Genomic DNA, 24,950 nt, shown 5'->3' with positions numbered 1-24,950 from the left:
CACTAGTATCCATTTGCTGCGCCCTGTGAATTCTAACAGGGCACAGCGTTATCTTTAATCCCGGTGACTCTGTGAAGCAACAGAGTTCTCTCCTATACAGACCTGGTGACGGTACCCGTGTCTATTCAAGCATAGTACCGCCATATAGTGCCCCCATTTACTAGCAGCAGGTCCCACTCCTGCACGGTGGACCCCGGGCTGCGAACGCACCTATACTATCTCTATATTTACTCGGTGCGCTCCTCCAGCCCCAACAGTATACTAGCGCCAGAGTCTGGCTAGTAATGGCGGATGATCAGAGTCTACAACGGTACATCCTGCAGCTGGAGGGTAGGTTGGCGGCTCTTGAACGCACAACCTCGGCTGTGAATGTCACTGCAGTCGCTGTTCTGGCTGCTAGCGTAGCTCAGCCAGTTTGTCCACTGCCACCCCTGCTCCAACTTTATCCCGTGTCCTGTTACCAGACAAGTATGCTGGTGACAGCTGTGTCAGAGATTCGTGAGTCAGTATGCTATAACATCTAGAGCTCCTGGCTGCACGTTTTCCCACGGAACGGGCTAAAGTGGGATTCATTTTATCACTTCTGTCAGGCAGGGTGTTGGAGTGGGCAACGCCACTGTGGGAACGTGATGATCGTGTGGTGCAGAGTGCTCCTCGCTTCTTGGACTGTTGTGAATTCTGTGGCAGAGCTCCCTCCTGTGGTCACAAGTGGTACTTCGGCTGATTCTCTCTATGAGCTTCCGTTGGTGGAGGAGAGTGGTACTGCGGCTTCTGAGTTTCCTTCCTCAGGTGATGTGGGGAAGTCGTTAGGTGCTGCTCTATTTAACTCCACCTAGTGCTTTGATCCTGGCCTCCAGTCAATGTTCTAGTATAGGACTTGCTTCCTCCTGGATCGTTCCTGTGGCCTGCTGCTCTGCATAGCTAAGTTGCCCTTGTGTTTTTTTTGTTTGCTGTTTTTTCTGTCCAGCTTGTTTATTTGTTTTTTCTTGCTTGCTGGAAGCTCTGGGACGCAGAGGGTGTACCTCCGTGCCGTTAGTCGGTACGGAGGGTCTTTTTGCCCCCTCTGCGTGGTTGTTTGTAGGGTTTTGTGTTGACCGCAAAGTTACCTTTCCTATCCTCGCTCTGTTCAGTAAGTCGGGCCTCACAAGGTAGGCTTATTTTCTATCTTCAGGCTAGCTAGTTTCTCAGGCTGTGCCGAGTTGCATAGGGAGCGTTAGGCGCAATCCACGGCTGCCTCTAGTGTGGTTGGAGAGGATTAGGGATTGCGGTCAGCAGAGTTCCCACGTCTCAGAGCTCGTTCTACGTTTTTGGGTTATTGTCAGGTCACTGTATGTGCTCTGACTTCTATGTCCATTGTGGTACTGAATTACCTTATCATAACAGTACTGGAGGCCCAAAGTACTAATGATTCTCAATAGAGGGAAAAAAGAAGTTCTGAGACCATTTTTTTTTCTCTGCACTGTGTTTTGCCTTTTTTTTCCCCTAGACATTTGGGTGGTTCAGGACACAGGTGTAGCGATGGACATTAAAGGTCTGTCTTCATGTGTGGATCAGCTCACGGCAAGAGTACAAAATATTCAAGACTTTGTGGTTCAGAATTCTATGTTAGAACCAAGAATTCCTATTCCTGATTTGTTTTTTGGAGATAGAACTAAATTTCTGAGTTTCAAAAATAATTGTAAACTATTTCTGGCTTTGAAACGTCGCTCCTCTGGTGACCCAGTTCAACAAGTTAGGATCATTATTTCTTTTTTACGTGGCGACCCTCAGGACTGGGCATTTTCTCTTGCGCCAGGAGATCCTGCATTAAATAATATTGATGCGTTTTTCCTGGCGCTCGGATTGCTGTACGATGAACCTAATTCAGTGGATCAGGCAGAGAAAAATTTGCTGGCTCTGTGTCAGGGTCAGGATGAGATAGAGGTATATTGTCAGAAATTTAGAAAGTGGTCCGTACTCACTCAATGGAATGAAGGTGCGCTCGCAGCTATTTTCAGAAAGGGTATCTCTGAAGCCCTTAAGGATGTCATGGTGGGATTTCCTATGCCTGCTGGTCTGAATGAGTCTATGTCTTTGGCCATTCAGATCGGTCGACGCTTGCGTGAGCGTAAATCTGTGCACCATTTGGCGGTATTATCTGAGCGTAAACCTGAGCCTATGCAGTGCGATAGGACTTTGACCAGAGTTGAACGGCAAGAACACAGACATCAGAATGGGCTGCGTTTCTACTGTGGTGATTCCACTCATGCTATCTCTGATTGTCCTAAGCGCACTAAGCGGTTCGCTAGGTCTGCCACCATTGGTACGGTACAGTCAAAATTTCTTTTGTCCGTTACCTTGATCTGCTCTTTGTCATCTTATTCTGTCATGGCATTTGTGGATTCAGGCGCTGCCCTGAATTTGATGGACTTGGAGTTTGCTAGGCGTTGTGGGTTTTTCTTGGAGCCCTTGCAGTGTCCTATTCCATTGAGAGGAATTGATGCTACGCCTTTGGCCAAGAATAAGCCTCAGTACTGGACCCAGCTGACCATGTGCATGGCTCCTGCACATCAGGAGGTTATTCGCTTTCTGGTGTTGCATAATCTGCATGATGTGGTCGTTTTAGGGTTACCATGGCTACAGGTCCATAATCCAGTATTAGATTGGAAATCCATGTCTGTGTCCAGCTGGGGTTGTCAGGGGGTACATGGTGATGTCCCATTTCTGTCTATTTCGTCATCCACCCCTTCTGAGGTTCCAGAGTTCTTGTCTGATTACCGGGATGTATTTGATGAGCCCAAGTCCGATACCCTACCTCCGCATAGGGATTGTGATTGTGCTATCGATTTGATTCCTTGTAGTAAATTCCCAAAAGGTCGACTGTTTAATTTATCTGTGCCTGAGCACGCCGCTATGCGGAGTTACGTGAAAGAGTCCTTGGAGAAGGGGCATATTCGCCCATCATCGTCGCCATTAGGAGCGGGGTTCTTTTTTGTGGCCAAGAAGGATGGTTCGCTTAGACCTTGTATAGATTACCGCCTTCTAAATAAGATCACGGTTAAATTTCAGTACCCCTTGCCGCTGTTATCTGATTTGTTTGCTCGGATTAAGGGGGCTAGTTGGTTCACCAAAATAGATCTTCGTGGTGCGTATAATCTTGTGCGTATTAAGCGAGGCGATGAATGGAAAACTGCATTTAATACGCCCGAGGGCCATTTTGAGTACCTAGTGATGCCTTTCGGACTTGCCAATGCTCCATCGGTGTTTCAGTCCTTTATGCATGACATCTTCCGAGAGTACCTGGATAAATTCCTGATTGTATACTTGGATGATATTTTGATCTTCTCGGATGATTGGGAGTCACATGTGAAGCAGGTCAGAACGGTGTTTCAGGTCCTGCGTGCTAATTCTTTGTTTGTGAAGGGATCAAAGTGTCTCTTTGGTGTTCAGAAGGTTTCATTTTTGGGGTTCATTTTTTCCCCTTCTACTATCGAGATGGATCCTGTTAAGGTCCAAGCCATCCATGATTGGACTCAGCCGACATCTCTGAAAAGTCTGCAAAAGTTCCTGGGCTTTGCTAATTTTTATCGTCGCTTCATCTGCAATTTTTCTAGTATTGCTAAACCATTGACCGATTTGACCAAGAAGGGTGCTGATGTGGTCAATTGGTCTTCTGCTGCTGTGGAAGCTTTTCAAGAGTTGAAGCGTCGTTTTTCTTCTGCCCCTGTGTTGTGTCAACCAGATGTTTCGCTTCCATTCCAGGTCGAGGTTGATGCTTCTGAGATTGGAGCAGGGGCTGTTTTGTCACAGAGAAGTTCTGATTGCTCGGCGATGAAACCATGTGCCTTCTTTTCCAGGAAGTTTTCGCCTGCTGAGCGAAATTATGATGTTGGCAATCGAGAGTTGCTGGCCATGAAGTGGGCATTTGAGGAGTGGCGTCATTGGCTTGAAGGAGCTAAGCATCGCGTGGTGGTCTTGACTGATCATAAGAACTTAACTTATCTCGAGTCTGCCAAGCAGCTGAATCCTAGACAGGCTCGTTGGTCGCTGTTTTTTGCCCGTTTTGACTTTGTGGTTTCGTACCTTCCGGGCTCTAAAAATGTGAAGGCGGATGCCCTGTCTAGGAGTTTTGTGCCCGACTCTCCGGGTTTATCTGAGCCGGCGGGTATTCTCAAAGAGGGAGTAATTGTGTCTGCCATCTCCCCTGATTTGCGGCGGGTGCTGCAAAAATTTCAGGCTAATAAACCTGATCGTTGCCCAGCGGAGAAACTGTTTGTCCCTGATAGATGGACGAATAAAGTTATCTCTGAGGTTCATTGTTCGGTTTTGGCTGGTCATCATGGAATCTTTGGTACCAGAGAGTTAGTGGCTAGATCCTTTTGGTGGCCATCTCTGTCGCGGGATGTACGTTCTTTTGTGCAGTTCTGTGGGATTTGTGCTTGGGCTAAGCCCTGCTGTTCTCGTGCCAGTGGGTTGCTTTTGCCCTTGCCGGTCCCGAAGAGGCCTTGGACACATATCTCTATGGATTTTATTTCAGATCTTCCCGTCTCTCAAAAAATGTCAGTCATTTGGGTGGTTTGTGATCGCTTCTCTAAGATGGTCCATTTGGTACCCTTGTCTAAATTACCTTCCTCCTCTGATTTGGTGCCATTGTTCTTCCAGCATGTGGTTCGTTTACATGGCATTCCAGAGAATATCGTTTCTGACAGAGGTTCCCAGTTTGTTTCGAGGTTTTGGCGTGCCTTTTGTGCAAGGATGGGCATTGACTTGTCTTTTTCCTCGGCTTTCCATCCTCAGACTAATGGCCAGACCGAACGAACCAATCAGACCTTGGAAACATATCTGAGATGCTTTGTTTCTGCTGATCAGGATGACTGGGTGTCCTTTTTGCCTTTGGCTAAGTTCGCCCTTAATAATCGGGCCAGCTCGGCTACCTTGGTTTCGCCGTTTTTCTGCAACTCTGGGTTCCATCCTCGTTTCCCTTCAGGGCAGGTTGAGTCTTCGGACTGTCCTGGTGTGGATACTGTGGTGGACAGGTTGCAGCAGATTTGGACTCATGTGGTGTACAATTTGACCTTGTCCCAGGAGAAGGCTCAACGTTTCGCTAATCGCAGACGCTGTGTGGGTCCCCGACTTCGTGTTGGGGATTTGGTTTAGTTGTCTTCTCGTCATATTCCTATGAAGGTTTCCTCTCCTAAGTTTAAACCTTGTTTCATTGGTCCGTATAGGATTTCTGAGGTTCTTAATCCTGTGTCTTTTCGTTTGACCCTTCCAGATTCTTTTTCCATCCATAACGTATTCCATAGGTCATTGTTGCGGAGATACGTGGCACCTATGGTTCCATCTGTTGATCCTCCTGCCCTGGTTTTGGTGGAGGGGGAGTTGGAGTATATTGTGGAGAAGATTTTGGATTCTCGTGTTTCAAGACGGAAACTCCAGTATCTGGTTAAGTGGAAGGGCTATGCTCAGGAAGATAATTCCTGGGTCTTTGCCTCTGATGTCCATGCTCCCGATCTTGTTCGTGCCTTTCATATGGCTCATCCTGGTCGTCCTGGGGGCTCTGGTGAGGGTTCGGTGACCCCTCCTCAAGGGGGGGGGGTACTGTTGTGAATTCTGTGGCAGAGCTCCCTCGTGTGGTCACAAGTGGTACTTCGGCTGATTCTCTCTATGAGCTTCCGTTGGTGGAGGAGAGTGGTACTGCGGCTTCTGAGTTTCCTTCCTCAGGTGATGTGGGGAAGTCGTTAGGTGCTGCTCTATTTAACTCCACCTAGTGCTTTGATCCTGGCCTCCAGTCAATGTTCTAGTATAGGACTTGCTTTCTCCTGGATCGTTCCTGTGGCCTGCTGCTCTGCATAGCTAAATTGCTCTTGTGTTTTTTTTTTTTGCTGTTTTTTCTGTCCAGCTTGTTTATTTGGTTTTTCTTGCTTGCTGGAAGCTCTGGGACGCAGAGGGTGTACCTCCGTGCCGTTAGTCGGTACAGAGGGTCTTTTTGCCCCCTCTGCGTGGTTGTTTGTAGGGTTTTGTGTTGACCGCAAAGTTACCTTTCCTATCCTCGCTCTGTTCAGTAAGTCGGGCCTCACTTTGCTAAATCTATTTCATCTCTACGTTTGTCTTTTCATCTTAACTCACAGTCATTATATGTGGGGGCTGCCTTTTCCTTTGGGGTATTTCTATGAGGCAAGGTAGGCTTATTTTCTATCTTCAGGCTAGCTAGTTTCTCAGGCTGTGCCGAGTTGCATAGGGAGAGTTAGGCGCAATCCACGGCTGCCTCTAGTGTGGTTGGAGAGGATTAGGGATTGCGGTCAGCAGAGTTCCCACGTCTCAGAGCTCGTTCTACGTTTTTGGGTTATTGTCAGGTCACTGTATGTGCTCTGACTTCTATGTCCATTGTGGTACTGAATTACCTTATCATAACATTGGACTCTCTGAAACAGGTCTTTATGGGACCTCATGTCACCCATGACACAGCGCTCCAAGTGCTGGCATTGACATAGGGCTCGTCCATGGTCAGTCAGTTCGCCGTCCACTTCCGGACTTTGGCATCTGAGCTGGAGTGACCGGATAAAGACCTTATCCCGGTGTTTTGGAAGGGACTGGCTGACCATGTGAAGTACGCCTTGGCCACCAGTGACATTCTTGCCACACTGGAGGAGCATATAACTATTTCCACCAGCATCGACCTTCGTTGTAAGGAATGAAGGTTGGAGCGAACCCAGTGTAGGCAGAGGTTCCGGATGGCTCCTACCTTCACCACTCCTCTGGAATCTCCTGTTCAGGCGTTCGAGTCCCATGAGGCCATGGAGGTATCTCGAACAGGACCTAAGTCCCGGGCCGCTCGAATACCTGTGGTGTTAGGGCTAATGGAACGCACCGAGTATAGATAGGTAGCTACAAGGTGCATTCGCAGCCCGGGGTCCACTGTGCAGAGATATCTGCTGCAAAGTAACGGCGGAATAAACTCTGAGCTCACACATGGGTTAAGCTTCACCCCGTGTGAACTGGAAGCAATCTCTGTTACCTCACAGAGTCATGATGTACACAAAACTATTACCCTAACTAGGGTTGTGCTTGCTCTGGTACTCTTCTGTGCTAACGGAACACATGAAGGAACCAGATGCTAAGCCAAGGCTATTTGCCCCCACTGACGCTAGCTGCCTGCCTGAGTGTACAGTCCCAAAGCTATAGCCTCACACCACAAAAGTATAGAGTGGTATAATATCCACTGGCATAAGCCAAACACATTTGATACTAGCGCATGGCTGTGCAGCCATGCAAACCTTTTATAGTTGCAGGTCTTCAGGACCTTCCTGGTGGACCAATAGGAGCTGCTACAGAGCCTGAGCGTGTAACCCCCGACCTCCAATGAGAGGTCCTCCCGTGGACATGCTCAGTGCGTGAAAAGCAGGACTTCGTCCCAGAAAAGCCTGCTCGCCGATGACCAGTGCTGGCTACAAAGGCAGAGCCTGGAAAGGTAGCAGTAATCATTCGCACAGTATGAGGCTGAGCCAGACGCTGGGACCGATGTCTCCGTTGAGCAGGTTCCACTGTGGCTGGAGGAGAATGGGAATCCACAGCAGACATGGTTCAAGATTCCCCCTGTGCAGGAGCGGGAAATCGACACCTAACACGTGATCTGTAATGTCTGCCAGCAGATAGGACATTATGCAAGAAATGTCCCCAGCGGTCGGGAAACGACCACGTCTAGAATCCGTATAAGGAGGTTTACTAGACACAGCGGTATTTTCCTCCAAACTATCCTTTAAGGGGACAATCACCTTTGGCCCTTCCCCCCTTACAGTCGACCTTTGTGTGGATTCTGGGGCGGAGGGGAATTTTATGTCCTCAGCCTTCGCCCAACGCCACGCAATACCCCTGGTGATTCTTGCCAAATCGGTGACTGTACGAGTGGTGAATGGGTCGACACTGCCCTCACAAATAACACACCAGACCATCCCATTTACATTATCTCTTATGTCTTCATCCCATCAGGAGATTATTTCCCTCCTTGTCATCCCCGAGGGAATAGACGAGATCCTGTTAGGGATATCCTGGTTACATTATCACTCTCCTCATATATAATTCTCAGGGAGAATTCTGGGATGGAGTAAATCCTGTGAGGGTAGATATCAGAGGAAGTGCGCTCAGGTTGCTACAACTGAGGTACCCTCAGATCTTTCCTCTCTCCCCAAGCACTATAGGCCCTATGTGGACGTATTCTCCAAGAGGGCTGCGGAGACCTCACTGCCCCTATGACTGTCCTATTGACCTTTTGCCTGGTGCAGAGCCTCCCCGGGGTCAAATCTATCCCCTGTCTCTCATGGAGATGGAGGCGATGTCCCAATACATCCAGGAGAATCTGACAAGAGGATTCATTAGGAAGTCAGTGTCACCTGTAGGGGCAGGGTTCTTTCTGTTGCAGAAGAAGATCGGAGAACTACGTCCATGCATTGATTACAGGGGTATTAACGCCATAACAATTAAGAACAAATACCCTCTACCTCTGATATCAGAGCTATTCGACAAGTTGCGGGGAGCGAGGATATTTACTAAACTAGATCTGCGGGGTGCTTACAACCTGATTTGCATCCGTGAGGGGGACGAATGGAAGACGGCATTTAACACCAGGGACGGGAACTATGAATACCTGGTGATGCCCTTCTGGTTCTGTAATGCCCCTGCCGTTTTCCAAGACTTTGTGAACGATATCTTCCGGGATATGGTCTCCACCTCGGTCGTAGTCTATCTGGATGATATTCTTATCTACTCTCCAGATATAGACTCCCACCAGAGATGTTTGCAAAGTCTTTGACCTCCTACAGGCAAACTCCCTCTACACCAAGTTGGAAATGTGTGATTTTGAGCAGGAGTTCTTGCCTTTCCTTGGCTATATCACCTCCACCTGAGGATTGGCTGTGGATCCTGCCAAGCTACAGGCTGTGATGGACTGGCAGGAACCCCATTCCCTCAAAGCGGTGAAGCGCTTTATGGGGTTCATTAATTACTATTGCCAGTTCATTCCCCACTTCTCAACTTTGGTAGCTCCCTTGGTTGCCCTCACCAAAAAGGGAGCAAATACCAATTTGTGGTCGGAGGAGTTTTCCAGAGCCTTTCTCTCAGTTAAGTCACACTTCGCTAGCGCTCCCATTTTACATCGCCAAGATGTTGATAAACCTTTTATTATGGAGGTGGATGCCTCATCTGTCGATGCTGGAGCAGTCCTATTCCAAAAGGATGCTCAAGGTCGGAAGCATCCGTGCTTCTTCTTTTCCAAGACCTTTACACCAGCGGAGAGGAATTATTCCATCGGGGACAGGGAGTTGCTAGCCATGAAGTTGGCTTTCTTGGTGTGGAGACACCTCCTGGAGGGGGCTCACTTTCCATTTCAAGATTACACCGACCACAAAAATTTGGTCTATATACAGACTGCCCAGCAGCTAAATTCTCGCCAGACCAGATGGTCCCTGTTCTTTCAGTTCCATTTCACCCTCCATTTTATCTCCGGGGAGAAGAACATTCGTTCCGACACTCTCTCTCTCGCTCCGTAGTGTCATCAGCGGACATTGTCCCTTCTGAGACAATAAGCCGGATCCACAGTCCTCGGCTTATTGTCCCTTCTGAGAGCCTGAGGACTGTGGATCCGGTTTCGTTAGAGACTGTGCCCCCGGGCAAGACTTTTGTGCCATCAAATTTGTGACTGGAGGTTCTCTCTTGGGCTTACTCCTCCAGGGTGGATGGACACTTTGGGACAAAAGAGACATCTGAGCTTCTGGCGAGGACATACTGGAGGCCGCATATGGCCCGTGACATTGGAGACTATATTCGGGCGTGTGTCTCCTGCGCCAAGAATAAGTCTCTTCGACAACGGCCTGCTGGGTAACTTTGCCCCCTGCCGGTGGCAGACAGGCCCTGGGAGATGGTCAGGATGGACTTTGTGGTGGGCTTACCCTTGTCCCGTGGCTGCACATTCATTTGGGTAATCACCGACCTTTTTTCCAAAATGGTACACTTGCACTTGGTAACTCTTCCTAGGCTACCATCTGCCCAGGCCTTGGCAGCGTTGTTTATTAAACACTTTTTTCCGCCTACACGGTATGCCGGACAAAATTGTTAGTGGCCGGGGTCCCCAGTTTGCGTCTCGGTTCTGGAGAGAGGTCTATCATCTACTCAGTATCGAGCCAACCAGACCCTGGTTACATATTTGCATCATTTTGTTTCTGCTAGGCAGGATGACTGGACATCCTTGCTACCGTGGGCTGAGTTTGAGCTAAACAGCGCCGTAGCCGACTCCACTGGAAAGACCCCATTCCTCCTTAACTATGGCCAGCATCCGTGGGTTCCTGTGCTTATGCCCGTGTCTTCCGCCGATTCCAGGGTGGCAAACTGGGCTGTGGAGGTGCGTGACATTTGGGACCACATTCAGGATGCCATCCGGGCTTCCAAGGAGAGAATGAGGTCCTCCGCTGATGCACATCGGCGCCCCACTCCGACCTTTGCTCCTGGCGACTTAGTGTGGCTCTCTGCCCATAACATTAGGCTTCGAGTTGAGTCCATTAAGCTTGCACCTCGCTACGTGGGTCCCTTCAAGTTCCTGGAGCAGGTTGACTCTGTGGTCTACCGTCTGGCCCTTCCTCCACGCCTAGGTATCACCGACACCTTTCATGTGTCTCTTCTAAAGCTTGTTCACGTGTTCCGGTTTTCTGAGTCATCTGCCGGGACATCAGGTTCATCTTCGGATGATTTTGAGGTGAACGCTATCTTGGAGTGTAAGGTGGTACGTGGCAAAAATTTTATTTGGTGGATTGGAAGGACTGTGGCTAGGGTTGAGCGAAACAGATCGGCACTTTTTAAAAGTCGCCGACTTTTAGCAAAGTCGGGTTTCGTGAAACCCGACCCAATCCCACTCTGGGATCCTCACGATTTACCATACCGTGAGAGACTTTATAACATGTAAATGTAAATATGTGGTGTATGTCATTTACTGCTCATGCAACCGATTTTACATCGGTAAAACAATAAGACCCCTGTTTGTCAGGTTTTGCGAGCACTATAATTCTGTGCTTAAAGGGAAGGGGCGAGTGCGCCTAGTAAAACACATACACGATGTGCATGGCGGCGATCCCAGTTCCCTTTGTTTTCCCGACTTAGAGGTGGTTAAATTCCCTCAGCAAGGAGGCAACCACAATAAATTATTGTTACAATGCGAAGCCCGTTGGATCCTAAAAACTGATGTGCAAGGGCCCTGGGGTCTCAATGACAAACTAGACATGGCGGTATTCATCTAAATCCGTTTGAAATTTTGAGATTGTAGTATGAGTTATGTTGTTTTTATTTGTATCTGATTGCACATATGTGTGATAGGTGGTGTCTCCACTCCTATAAAAGGATATGACATCACCAACACAACTCACTGGACCCGTTGAAGCGCTTGTGCGTTTAACGGCCGTCATCCGTCTCGTCTCTGCACGCTCCCTCACCGTTCCCTCCTCATGTCTTAGCCTGTCTTGTCCCAAGTTTGGAACATTGTGCCATGATCATTAAAGGACAATTACACTATTGAAGACTGTGGGTGAGTGCTGCATTCATTTATCTCTTCGTTTGCTGTTTATTAAAAAGTCTACAGAGAATTTGCATGTGGAATCCCACCAACATTAATATTTTTCTTTGAAATAAAAATTCATGAATAAGTGAATAATCTCTCTTTTATTGAGTGCCGGAGTTTCTACTATAATTTTCTGCTATATCGCCCTGAAGGAAATATAAAAAAAAATAAAAAACCCATAGCCTTTCATTAGGTTTCGAGTTTCGGCCGATCCCCGACCCCGACTTTTCAATAGGATCGGCCGATTTCACTCGACCCGACTTTTGAGAAAGTCGGGTTTCGTGAAACCCGACTCGACCCTAAAAAACTAAAAGTCGCTCAACCCTAACTGTGGCCCAGAGGACAGGTCCTGGGAGCCTGCTGAGCACATTTGGGCACCGCAACTTATTGCCGCCTTCGAGCATAGTGAGGCCCTAGGAGGGGGGTAATGTTAGGTGTCGAGTTCCCGCGGCTGCACAGGGGGAATCTCAAACCACCTCTGCTGCGGTTTTCCATTCTTCTTCAGGGAGATATTTTTCTGAGTGCCATGTGGTTTACTCAGTGACAACGACTAGTATTCCATACACAATATGTGCAAATTGCAATTTGTCTTATGTGAATTCCCTGTTGTCATGTTGGGTATTTTGTGATATATTTTATATCCACATTGATAAGATTCAAGGAGGGAGTGGTTTTTGTACGGTTTTTAACTGCTTTTATCTTTGTTACCAATAAAGCTTGTGTTTTCTTTATCTATTTACGGGTGGTGTGCAGACTATATAGTGGCTCTTTTTCTTTCCTTCTCTACATAACTCCTTGCATTAGCCACTGTTTTTGCATCCCCTTTATATCAAATTAATTATTGTGATGCGCCAGCAACTATTTCTTGTTCCCATTCTTCTTCAGCTGCAGTGGAGCCTGCTCAGCAGAGACGTCGGTCCCAGCGTCTGGCTCAGGCAGATACTGTGCGCTTGTTAACAGCACTGTTCAGAGGCGAGCAGACGCTCCTGGGACTAAGTCCTGCTTTTCCTCTACTGAGGATGCCTAAGGGGTGACCTCTCATTGGAGGTCGGGGGTCACATGCTCAGTTCCTTTAGCAGCTCCTATTGGACCACTAGGAAGGTCCTGGAGAGCTTCTTCTATAAAAGGTTTGCATGGTCGCACGGCCATGCGCTAGTATAATTCAGTATTTGTGTATGTGTGGATGTATGCCTTTTCTGGTGAAAGCTCCGAATCATTCCCATCCCTAGAGTTGTTGAATGCTCGTGAGTGTTGTAGCTGTCTAGCACCAGATAGTGCTTCCAGCACCAGGCACAAAATATGCTGCGTCTATCCTGCAGTGACCGCCGCTGCCGTACTGTACACACTCAGTGTGGCTATCTTTAGCGTCTCCTGACAATCCGTCAGTGTAGGATGGGAACTCCCATTTGATCTCAGCATCTGACTCAGGGCGTCCTCAGGCGCGGGCTCAAAAGCCACCAAGGGTCAGAGCGGGATCAACCACCAGCATAGTCGGGGTGAGTTAAAGGGATCCCACTAGTATCCACTTGCTGCGCCCTGTGAATGCTAACAGGGCACAGCTTTATCTTTAATTCCGGCGACTCTGTGAAGCAATAGATTTCTCTCCTATACAGACCGGCTGACGGTACCCGTATCTATTCAGGCGTAGTACCACCATATAGTGCAGCCATTTACTAGCAGCAGGTTCCACTCCCTATACTATCTCTATATTTACTCGGTGCGTTCCGCCAGCCCTAACAGTAACAGACAGCAAAAGCAGTGAAAAACAGGCCTACAATGCCCAATCTTGGAGCACGCAGATATATGAGGCCTGTCACGGAAATACCACACTGCCTAATATGTGGCCAGTATTTTTTTTAATGCAAAATAGCGCTGCATATAAGTAGAGTAAGAGACAGCCAAAACAGTGGAAAACCAGCCAAAAATGCCCAAACTTGGAGCACGCAGATATATGAGGCCTGTCATGGAAATACCACACTGCCAAATATGTGGCCTGTACTTTTTGGAGGGTCTGCAAAATAGTGCTGTATATAAGTAGAGTGACAGACAGCAATAACAGTGGAAAACCAGCCAAAAATGGCCACACTTGGAGCACGCAGATATATGAGGCCTGTCACGGAAATACCACACTGCCAAATATGTTACCTGTAATTTTTTAAATGCAAAATAGTAATGTATATAAATAGAATACCAGACAGCAAAAACAGTGGAAAGCCGGCCAAAACTGCCCAATCTTGGAGCACGCAGATTTATGAGGCCGTCACGGAAATACCACACTGTCAAATATGTGGCCTGTATTTTTTTAATGCAAAATAGTGCTGTATATAAGTAGAGTAACAGACAACAAAAAGTGTGGAAAACCGTCCGAAAATTCTCAAATTTAGAGCATGCAGATGTATGAGGGCTGTCATGGAAATACCACACTGCCAAATATGTGCCCTGTATTTTTTTTAAATGCAAAATAGTGCTGTATATAAGTAGAGTAGCAGACAGCAAAAACAGTGGAAAACCGGACAAAAATGCCCAAACTTGGAGCACAACGATATATGAGGCCTTTTTTGCTTTTTGGTGAATTTAAATTAAAAAAAAAGTGGCAAAAGGCTACCACACAGAACTATGCTACTGCGGAAATACGATTTTTCAAAAACAGATATACCAGGACTCAGCCTGACATAACAGACTATTATTATTTTTTTTTTGGCTTGTCGGTGAATTTATATATATATAAAAAAAATTAGTAGAACAAGGCTAGCACACACCACTATGCTAAGTATGCCTGACAAACTACTGTATGATTTTTAAACAGATGCACCAGGACTCAGTCTGACTTAAGACTGTATTTTTTTTTGTGGGGGGGGGGGGTGAATTTTTGGAGAAAAGGAAAGAAAATGAAAACTGCAACTAGGTATATAGTAACGAAGCTGCAGCAGCAGCAGACAGTTATGGAGCTTTGGGAGGGATGCAGTGGAAGCAATGTACGCACATACAGTGCCTGCAGGCCTTGCACTGATGTGGATATGCTGTGCCATGCCTACCTAGCTCTGCAATCTCGGGACCCACAAAATTAGCACTAAAAAGGACTGTTGGTTTCTCAGGAGTTGTCGAATTAACAGTTGCAGACCTACACTAACTATTAAAAGCACGATTCTGACCCTATTTAGGCAGCAGCTCTCCCTAGTCTCACTGAATCCGGAGATAAATGCAGCGAGCAGGGCGGCGCCTGGTCTCTTATACTCGTGATGATGCTGTGCAGCCAAGCCAATCACTGCACAACCACAACAAATATGGTTGCGCATTTCATGGCCTGGAAGACAATCCCTGCAGCGTGACTGAGTCTCTAAAGTCCATCAGAAATGCTGGGTGAAGACACCAGTTACCGCTGAATAATCCTGGAAATGCTCGGTGCTCACCGAGTACACTGATACTCAGATGAGTAATGAGTAGTGTTGAGCATTCCGATACCGCAAGTATCGGGTATCGGCCGATATTTGCGGTATCGGAATTCCGATACCGAGATCCGATATTTTTGTGATATCGGGTATCGGTATCGAATCAATAGGGATGTGGAAAATAAAGAATTAAAATAAAAATATTGATATGCTCACCTCTCCGGCGGCCCCTGGACTTCACGCTGCTATCCGGGAGGCTTCTTTGTTTAAAAAGCGCGCCTTTCGGACCGGTGAATGACGTCCCGGCTTCTGATTGGTCGCGTACCGCCCATGTGACCGGCACGCGACCAATCAGAGGCCGCGACGTCATTCGCAGGTCCTCAATTCCTAGAATTAGCAGTTTTGTGAATGAGAATGACGTCGCGGCTTCTGATTGGCCGCGTGCCGCCCATGTGACCGGCACGCGGCCAATCAGAAGCCGCCGGAGAGGTGAGCATATCAATATTTTTTATTTTAATTCTTTATTTTCCACATCCCTATGGATCCCAGGGCCTGAAGGAGAGTTTCCTCTCCTTCAGACCCTGGGAACCATGAGAATACCTTCCGATACTTGATGTCCCATTGACTTGTATTGGTATCGGATATCGGTATCGGCGATATCCGATATTTTTCGGGTATCGGCCGATACTATCCGATACCGATACTTTCAAGTATCGGACGGTATCGCTCAACACTAGTAATGAGTAGTGGCGAGCCCGCTCGCTCATCACTAGGCTATTAATATCTGCCCTCAGTCACTGGCTATGCCTCTCTGGCAAAGAAAATTGCATGGGAGCCCACGCCAGTTTTTTCCGTGAATTAATCCTTTAATTTAACCTCTACAGCTCCCAAGTTTTACACACACACTACTAACATTATTAGTGAGGGACATATAAAAATGTAACTGTTCTGCAATGATTTATTGTATGTAAACCATGTTTTATATCCTGTTGGGTTTTGCAATGATTTTACAGAACCCGACAATTGAATTATCGGCTATTCTGCTACCTCTCTATGAAATATAAAGATGTATACTGTATACACATATGTGTGTCAATGATATATATGTATATATTTATATATATATATATATATATATATATATATACAGAGAGAGAGAGAGAGAGAGAGATATATATCCTCTACATAATTGTCTAAGGGTCACTTCCGTCTTTCTGTCCTTCTGTCTTTCTGTCTGTCACGGATATTCATTGGTGGTGGCCTCTCTCTGTCATGGAATCCAAGTCGCTGATTGGTCTCGCCAGCTACCTGCCATGGCTGCCGCGACTAATCAGCGACAGCCACAGTTCAATTAGTCCCTCCCCTACTCCCCTGCAGTCACAGTGCCCGCTCCATACTCCCCGTAGTCAGTGTCCCCGGCGCCCGCTCCACACTCCCTGCAGTCAGTCCCTGCAGCGCCAATATTAAAAAGATCTAATGTTAAAAATAATAAAAAAACAAAAAACCTGCTATTCTCACCTTCCGTCGTTGGACGATGCGCTCGCGCCGGCCGCCATCTTCCATTCCCAGAGATGCATTGCGAACTTACCCAGAAGACTTAGTGGTCTCGCGAGACCGCTAAGTCATCTGGGTAATTTCGCAATGCATCCTGGGAACGGAAGATGGCGGCAGCATCACACAGCTTCGCTGGATCCCAGGGGTGAGTATATATCTATTTTTTATTTTAATTATTATTTTTTAACAGGGATATGGTGCACACACTGCTAATTATTGCGTGGGCAGTGTTATGTACCTACGTGTCTGGGCAATATACTACGTGACTGGCCAATATACTACGTGGCTGGGCAATATACTACTTCGCTGGGCAATATACTACGTGGCTGGGCAATATACTACGTGGCTGGGCAATATACTACGTCGCTGGGCAATATACTACGTGACTGGCATATATACTACATGGCTCTGTGCTGAATACTACGTGGCTGGGCAATATACTACGTGGCTGGGCAATATACTACGTGACTGGGCAATATACTACGTAACTGGGCAATATACTACGTGACTGGGCAATATACTACGTGACTGGGCAATATACTACGTGGGCTGGGCAATATACTACGTGGACATGCATATTCTAGAATACCTGATGCGTTAGAATCGGGCCACCATCTAGTATATATATATATATATATATATATATATATATATATACACACACACACACCGTATATATACCGTGTTCCAAATTATTATGCAAATGACATTTTTCTCGGATTTTCCTAAATGGTCGGTGCAAATGACAGTCAGTCTAATAAAAGTCATCATCACCAGTTAGATTATACATCAAATTTTATTGAAGAAACCTCCCAATAATAACAGAATAATCTTTAAAATGAATAAAAACTCAAAATGCACTGTTCCAAATTAGTAGGCACAGTAGAATCTCTAAACATTTGATATGTTTTAAAGAACTGAAAATGCTCATTTGTGGAATTTGCAGTATTAGGAGGTCACATTCACTGAACAAAAAAGCCATTTAACTCCAAAATATCCTAACAGGCCAAGTTACATGTTAACATAGGAACCATTCTTTGATATCACCATCACAATTCTTGCATCCATTGAACTTGTGAGTTTTTGGAGAATTTCTGCTTGTATTTATTTGCATGAAGTCAGAATAGCCTCCCAGAGCTACTGTTTTGATGTGAGCTGTCTCCCACCCTCATAGATCTTTTGCTTGATGATACTCCAAAGGCACTCTATAGGGTTGAGGTCAGGGGAAGATGGTGGCCACACCATGAGTTTATCTCCTTTTAGGCCCATAGCAGCCAATGTCTCAGAGGTGTTCTTTGTAGCATGAGATGGTGCATTTTCATACATGAAACGTTTCTGCTTTTTATACCATGGAAGAACGTTGTCAGTCAGAAACGCTATATACTTTGAAGAGGTCATTTTCACACCTTCAGGAACCTTAATGGGCCCTACCAGCTGTTTCCCCATGATTCCAGCCCAAAACTTGACTCCTCCACCTCCTTGCTGACGTTCCATCCATCTGGAACATCCAGGGTTGCTCGACACTCATCAGTAAACAAGACTGTTTGGAAAATAGTCTTCATGTATGTCTGGGCCCACTGCAAGCGTTTCTGCTTGTGAACACTGTTTAGGGGTGGCCGAATAGTAGGTTTATGCACTACAGCTAGCCATTGAAGGGTCCTACACCTTGAGGTTCGAGGCACTTCAGAGGCACCAGCAGCTTTAAATAACTGTTTGCTGCTTTGTAATTGTATTTTGGCAGCTGCTCTCTTAATCCAATGAATTTGGCAGAAACCTTCCTCATTATGCTTTTATCTGCATGAACTTTGTCTGTGCTCTGTTTCAGTCACAAATCCCTTCACAGTATGATGATCACTCTTAAGTTTTCATGAAATATCTAATGTTTTCATACCTTGTCCAAGGCATTGCACTATTTAACGCTTTTCAGCAGCAGAGGGATCCTTTTTAGTTCTCATATTGCTTGAAACCTGTGGTCGCTTAATAATGTGGAACATCATTTTTAAATAGTTTTCCTTTAATTAGCATCACCTCATGGATGGTATTGTGTCTCAGGGCTCAATGGATTACTGAAAACAATCGTAAACACATGTGATAATTAGTTTTCCAGGTGATTATTATTAAAGGAAAACTACCGTACTTAAAAATGATGTTTACATTATTAAGCAGGCCACAGTTTTCAAGTAACATGGGAAAGAAAAAGGATCTCTCTGCTGACGAAAAGCATCAAATAGTGCAATGCCTTGGTCAAGGGATGAAAACATTAGATATTTCCCAAAAACTTAGGTGTGATCATCGTACTGTTAAGAGATTTGTGGCTGATTCTGAGCACAGACGTGTTCGTGCTGATAAAGGCAGAATGAGGAAGGTTTCTCCCAGGCAAGTTCATCAAATTAAGAGAGCAGCTGCTAAAATGCCATTACAAACCAGCAAACAGATATTTGAAGCTGCTGGTGCCTCTGGAGTCCCTTGAACCTCAAGGTTTAGGATCCTTCAAAGGCTTGCTATAGTGCATAAACCTACTATTCAGCCACCCCTAAACAGTGTTCACAAGCAGAAACGGTTGCAGTGGGCCCAGACATACAGTACAGACCAAAAGTTTGGACACACCTTCTCATTTAAAGATGTTTCTGTATTTTCATGACTATTCTTCAACAAAATGCCAAAAGTATGCAAAGCAGTCATCAAAGCAAATGGTGGCTACTTTGAAGAACCTAGAATATAAGACATATTTTCAGTTGTTTCACACTTTTTTGCTAAGTATATAATTCCACATGTGTTAGTTCATAGTTTTGATGCCTTCAGTGTGAATTTACAATTTTCATAGTAATGAAAATACAGAAAAATCTTTAAATGAGAAGGTCTGTCCAAACTTTTGGTCTGTACTGTACATGAAGACTAATTTTCAAACAGTCTTGTTTACTGATGAGTTTCGAGCAACCCTGGATGGTCCAGATGGATGGAGTAGATCAAGAGGAGTCATGGGAAAAGGTCATGTGGTCAGATGAGACCAAAATAGAACTTTTTGGTATCATCTCCACTCGCCGTGTTTGGAGGAAAGAAAAAGGATGACAAAATCCCCAAGTACACCATCTCAACTGTGACGCATGGTGGGGGAAACATTCTTTTGGGGTGCCTTTCTGGAAGATGAAAGGATGACTGCACCGTATTGAAGGAAGGATGGATCGGGTCAACCTCCTTCCCTCAGTAAGAGCATTGAAGATGGGTTGTGGCTGGGTCTTTCAGCATGACAATGACCTGAAACACACAGCCAGGGTAAATAAAGATTGGCTTTCTTTCTTTCAATGTTCTTTTTAGTAAGAATTTTAAATTTAACAAACAGTTTTATAGCAGAAGTAACACATAACATGGCCATCACAGCATACATAGATGAAGTACAAAGAGCTAGGTTAAAAGGCTCAGAAATTTAACTTTCATAACTTTGGGTACCAATAATAAGAGGGTAATAACATTTTTCTTCTCTGATCAGAGGAGTTATACTAAACATTTAACAATCCAATAAAAAGGAAGAGAGAAAGCGTAAGTAGGTTAGGCTAAGGGATAAGGAGGGGGGAAAGAATGGGGGGGAGGGGGAGGTAAGTGGTGGCTTTCTAAGAATCATTTCAAGGTCCTGGAGTCACCTAGCCAGTCTCCAGATCTAAACCCAATAGAAAACCTTTGGAGAGAGCTGAAGCTCAATGTTGCCCCATGACCTGAAAGATCTGGAGAAAATCTGTATGGAAGAGGGGAAAAAATCCTGCTGCAGCGTGCGCAAACTGGGTCAAGAACTAGAGCAAACGTCTTAACTCTGTAATTGCAAACAAGGGTTTATTTACAAAATATTAAGTTCTCTTTTTCTATTGTATCAAATACTTATTTCATGCAATAAAATGTAATTTTATTATGCAAACATCATACAATGTGATTTTCTGGACTTACTATAAGGTTCTGCCTCTCACAGTTGAAGTGAACCTACGATAAAAATTGCAGACCTGTCCATTCTTTTTAGGTGGGAAAACATGCAAAATCGGCAGTGTATAAAATATTTTTTGCCCACTGTATATATACATATTTTAGCATTTGCCTGGCCCATTATTCTACACTATGAAATGGGCTTCATATAAGGTATTGCCAAATGACAAAACTAATAATAAAAATTAAACTTCTTATTCAACTTTTCATTATATTTTTGCAAAAAACTTGGTAAGTTCTGACAGCGTTTTGATTTTTTCCTTTTTTACAACAAGAATATCTCTTATTTTGATCCTCAAGTAAAGAAAATGGATAACCACAGCGTGAGGTCCCTGACAGCCAATGCCATGTACGTCAGCTTTCTGGATTTCGCGGTCATTGAACAGAGGACATCGAGACATTTGGGATAACATTCACATCATAGTTTTGCAGGTTTTGAAGACAGTTCAGTTTTAAGGATGAGCAATGTCCTACCTCAGACAATAGTTTATCTAGGTCACATCTTGGAAGTTCAAGAGATGCAAGCAGAGTTGAATCAGTCTGATTAAAATATGACAGCATGTCATTATAGTTATCCTGAGTTATATTTCCCTCTGGCCAATCAAAAGTATTGGTAAGTGCCAGGATGTTGCTGAAACAGAAAAAAACCTCTTAGAAAATAAAGTAAATTATGTTACCTACTAAACTTGCTTTTCTATATTGAAAATATCTAAAAATGCCAGTTGTAGTATGAAGAGATAAGGGAAGCCTGTCATGTCACAAAATGCTATTAACATATATACATATAGGGATAATCAGCAGTTTAACCCCTCCATGACAGGGCTATTTTCCATTGATATGGGGCTGTTTGTGGGCTTACATTTTGTGCCCTGACCTCTCATTTTTATTGATATTATCTAGGGGGTGGATATAATATATTAAACGCCTTTTATTGCATGTTATTGCAATGTTGCGGCATCACAAAAAAACTTAATTCTGACTTTTCAATTTTTTTCGCTCCTCCATTTACGGATTGGATTAATCTACTTTATAGTTTGATAAATCAGACTTTTCTGAACACAGCTATACCAAATATGTGTGTTTTATTTTTAATGGTGATTTGAGCGTTTGTATTTTTTCCCCTTTTTTTAAAACATTTCTTTCTCACTTTTTAATGTATTTGTCTCCTTTGAGGATTTGAGCTGCGTCTAAACGCTTATACTTTACATAGCAATGCCACTGCACCGCTATATATAGCTAAAATCAAAATCTCCTATGAATGCCAGGTAAAAGCTGGCTTTTACATCGTAATGACAGATACCGTGATCTTCAGTAGACCCCCAGCTGTCATGGACAAATAAAATGATGCAGCCCCCTGCAGACACGTCTTAAATGCCAATGTCAGAGATTGATACAGGCATTTAAATTGTTAACAGCCATGGGAGGAGCTATTCTCCACCAATAGCTGATAGATACAGATGATTGCTGAATAAATCAGCCATCATCTGCTGGAACAGACTCCATCAAAGGCAGGGACACGACATATGATGTAACGCACGTTATATATGTCTTGAAGAGGTTAATAGCATCCTATAGCGCTGCAGCCACTGCAATGAGAACCCAGCTACTTGGAAGAAATGAACTTTATTCCTCCAGGCAGCCCCCAGCTTTCAGTCATAGAGGCACAGCTGATGCAGCTTCAGTCATCGCTCAGTTCAAAAATGAACAGCGACTGTAACCATATCCCAGCACTGACTGACAGTCTGTTCAGCACTGATGCACTGAAGCCTGCGTTCACTGTGTTCAGAGTGGCCACACCTCTCTGATTGAAATCTAGAGGCTAGTGGAAAGAATAAAGTTAATTTCCCCCACAGCAGCCGAGCTTTCAATGCAGCGGCGGTACAGCTTTAAAATATTATTAACCTGCAGATTAACCCCATATCTGCAGGCTTACACTGTAGCATTTGGGGATATGACAAGTTCCCCTTAAGGATGTGCAGGGTGTTCCTCAAATTTAAATAGGATGGAGGTCTTTGTGCTCTTTAATTTTGCAAAACCTGAAACATACAGCATTTTTTATTCAATCTCTCTTGAAAACTTTCTAAATTCACTCTATCAGATAATTGGCAATCTGTTATAAGAAATTTATCAACACATAGTTTTAGACCATTTGGATTTGAAAAAATACTCTAAGGCTACGTTCACATTAGCGTCTTGCGACGCAGCGTCGTCGACGCATAACGACGCATGCGTCATGCGCCCCTATCTTTAACATTGGGGGCGCATGGACACGCGTTGTCATGCGTTTTGGTGCGTTGCACGACGCATGCGTCGTTTGGCCGCACCTGGCGGGGCGCGGGCGACGCTACATGTTGCAGTTTTGTAGCGTCGTAAAAACGCGTGCGTCGCACTTGCGTCGCCCGTGCATCTAAATTGCGTTACATATAGATAAGAAGAACCCGGCACTCAACTTAAGTCAAAACTGGTGATTTTTATTTCGTAGTACGAAAAAACGTTTCGGCCTGGTCTGGCCTTCGTCAGTTACTACAATATTATAAAGAAAATAAATAATAAGTACATCCGTGACTACATCTGTAAATACATCAGAGAGTACATATGGTGTATAATAAAACAACAAACATAAACAGAAGTAACAAGAAAACAGAAAAAAGAAAAAACAAAGGTATATACAGTGTGTCTATACAGTGTGTCAAAAGGTCCTGGTATAGCGATATTGGGAATCCACAATAAGAGGAGCAAACTAGTAAACCCAGCCCTCCCTAATAGTGAAAGAGAGTATGAAGAGAGAGGTGCTGCTATTCGTACCGTACTAGGTGGTATCTGGACAAATGAAGGAATGCTTCAATGAGCGTAATAGACTCCAGGGAGATCCCTAAGAAGGGAGAGAGGGAGAAAAGAGCCCGAAAATGGAGCTATCATTAATATGCTGGAATGGATCAGTGCCAGTGGTATATAGGGCCCCAGTGAGTGCTAGTACCTTAGAAAATATAAGTCCCTGGTCAGAGACGCGGCTGCAGACGCTGCTGCAGGCTGTGGAGGGAGAAGGGGTGATGTCAGGATACATTACCGAATACGACATGCTGGGTGGGGACAAAGTCCCTAAGAGCTGGAGCTGAAAGGAGCGAGTTACCTGGAAGCGAGACGGTGTCAGGACGCGGTGTCCACCGCTGTCAGGGGAGAAAGCCCGAGTAAGGAAACGCCAGAGCGGCGTTCCTTATGTGCGCGCCGGTCCGACCGGATGTGATGTACCGGAAGTGACCGCATGTAGTAACCCGCGATTGACAGAGGCGGGCCAGCCAGTCATACGGCTCCACACTAGGGAGGCGGGACAAGAATCAAGGTGTGCACTGTGAGATGGAGCAGATGGGCAGCCTTAGATGGTACGAAAGCAGTGATAACAGCACTGTGAAGGTGGAGGTGGTGGTTATTCATAACATATCCGCTGTGACCCCGTGGTTAGGTGGAAGAGTCCTGGTGATTCAGTATAGGCGACTCTAGGAAAATAGATAAATATGTTAGAGACATAGATATGTTGGAACATAAATAAGCAGTTAATAACCAAATCATACTGTACATTGACAATTCAGAGTATTAAGATGTAGAAGCCCACATTACTGGAACACGTCAACAAATTCTAAGACAGGCATATGATATTTAAGTAAAAGAAACCAGGTCATAGTCCCTGTTGAGACCTTTAGGATGCAGGGTATCGAGGGTATGAATCCAGAAAGCCTCCCTACGTTTTAGGGAGGCTAATCTGTCTCCCCCCCGTCTGGGCGATGGAACCTGCTCGATTACCTGGAACAGAAGCTGAGAGATGTTGTGTCCATGCGATATAAAATGATGTGGGATTGGTAAGAGCGTATTGCCACATCTAATCGTGGACTTATGTTTAGAGATCCGTTGCCGGATGGGCCGGGTAGTCTCACCCACATAAAGCATCCCGCAGGGACACTTAATGAGGTAAATCACATATGCAGAGTCACAATTAAAATAATTCTTAATGGAAAATGATCTGCCAGAACGTGGATGATGAAATGAGCTACCCTTAAGTACATTGCTGCATTGGGTGCAGTGGAGGCAAGGGAAGGTCCCAAGACGAGGGTTCTGAAGGAACCGTTGGGTGGGTGCTTTTTTGTCTGGCCCTACGTCGGCTCTTACCAATGTGTCCCTTAGGTTACGGGGTCTTCTGAAACACGGAAGAAAGGGTTCTCTAAACTCCGGGATGTTTGGGTGAGCAGTTGTGAGTAGATGCCAATGTTGGCGTATATTTTTATGGAGAATATATGAAAACGGGTGGAAGGAATGAACGAACGGGATACGTTTATTGGCCTTTGATCTGTTGTTGAGGCTAGGTGTCCGGGATTCTTGGAGGACCGAGTTAGGGTAACCGCGTGCCAGAAATTTGGCTTCCATCTCTGACACTCTTTGTGTCCGTAGTTCGTTATCCGTGACTATGC

The 24,950-nt window shown here is 45.3% G+C and overlaps 1 protein-coding gene across 3 annotated transcripts in view; it reads right to left on the bottom strand.

The window, feature by feature from the left end:
- SLC6A19 (solute carrier family 6 member 19) overlaps positions 1-24,950 on the bottom strand; it is a 966,903-nt gene that overhangs the window by 437,996 nt on the left and 503,957 nt on the right. For all 3 annotated transcript variants that reach the window (XM_069730438.1, XM_069730439.1, XM_069730440.1), the window contains one exon: positions 20,965-21,121. In XM_069730438.1, the coding sequence (XP_069586539.1) occupies positions 20,965-21,121 (157 nt within the window). The remainder of the gene's footprint in view (positions 1-20,964; positions 21,122-24,950) is intronic.

Source organism: Ranitomeya imitator, chromosome 6, assembly GCF_032444005.1.
Source record: "Ranitomeya imitator isolate aRanImi1 chromosome 6, aRanImi1.pri, whole genome shotgun sequence".
Classification (NCBI taxonomy): domain Eukaryota; kingdom Metazoa; phylum Chordata; class Amphibia; order Anura; family Dendrobatidae; genus Ranitomeya; species Ranitomeya imitator.
This window is presented reverse-complemented; position numbering and strand designations above follow the sequence as displayed.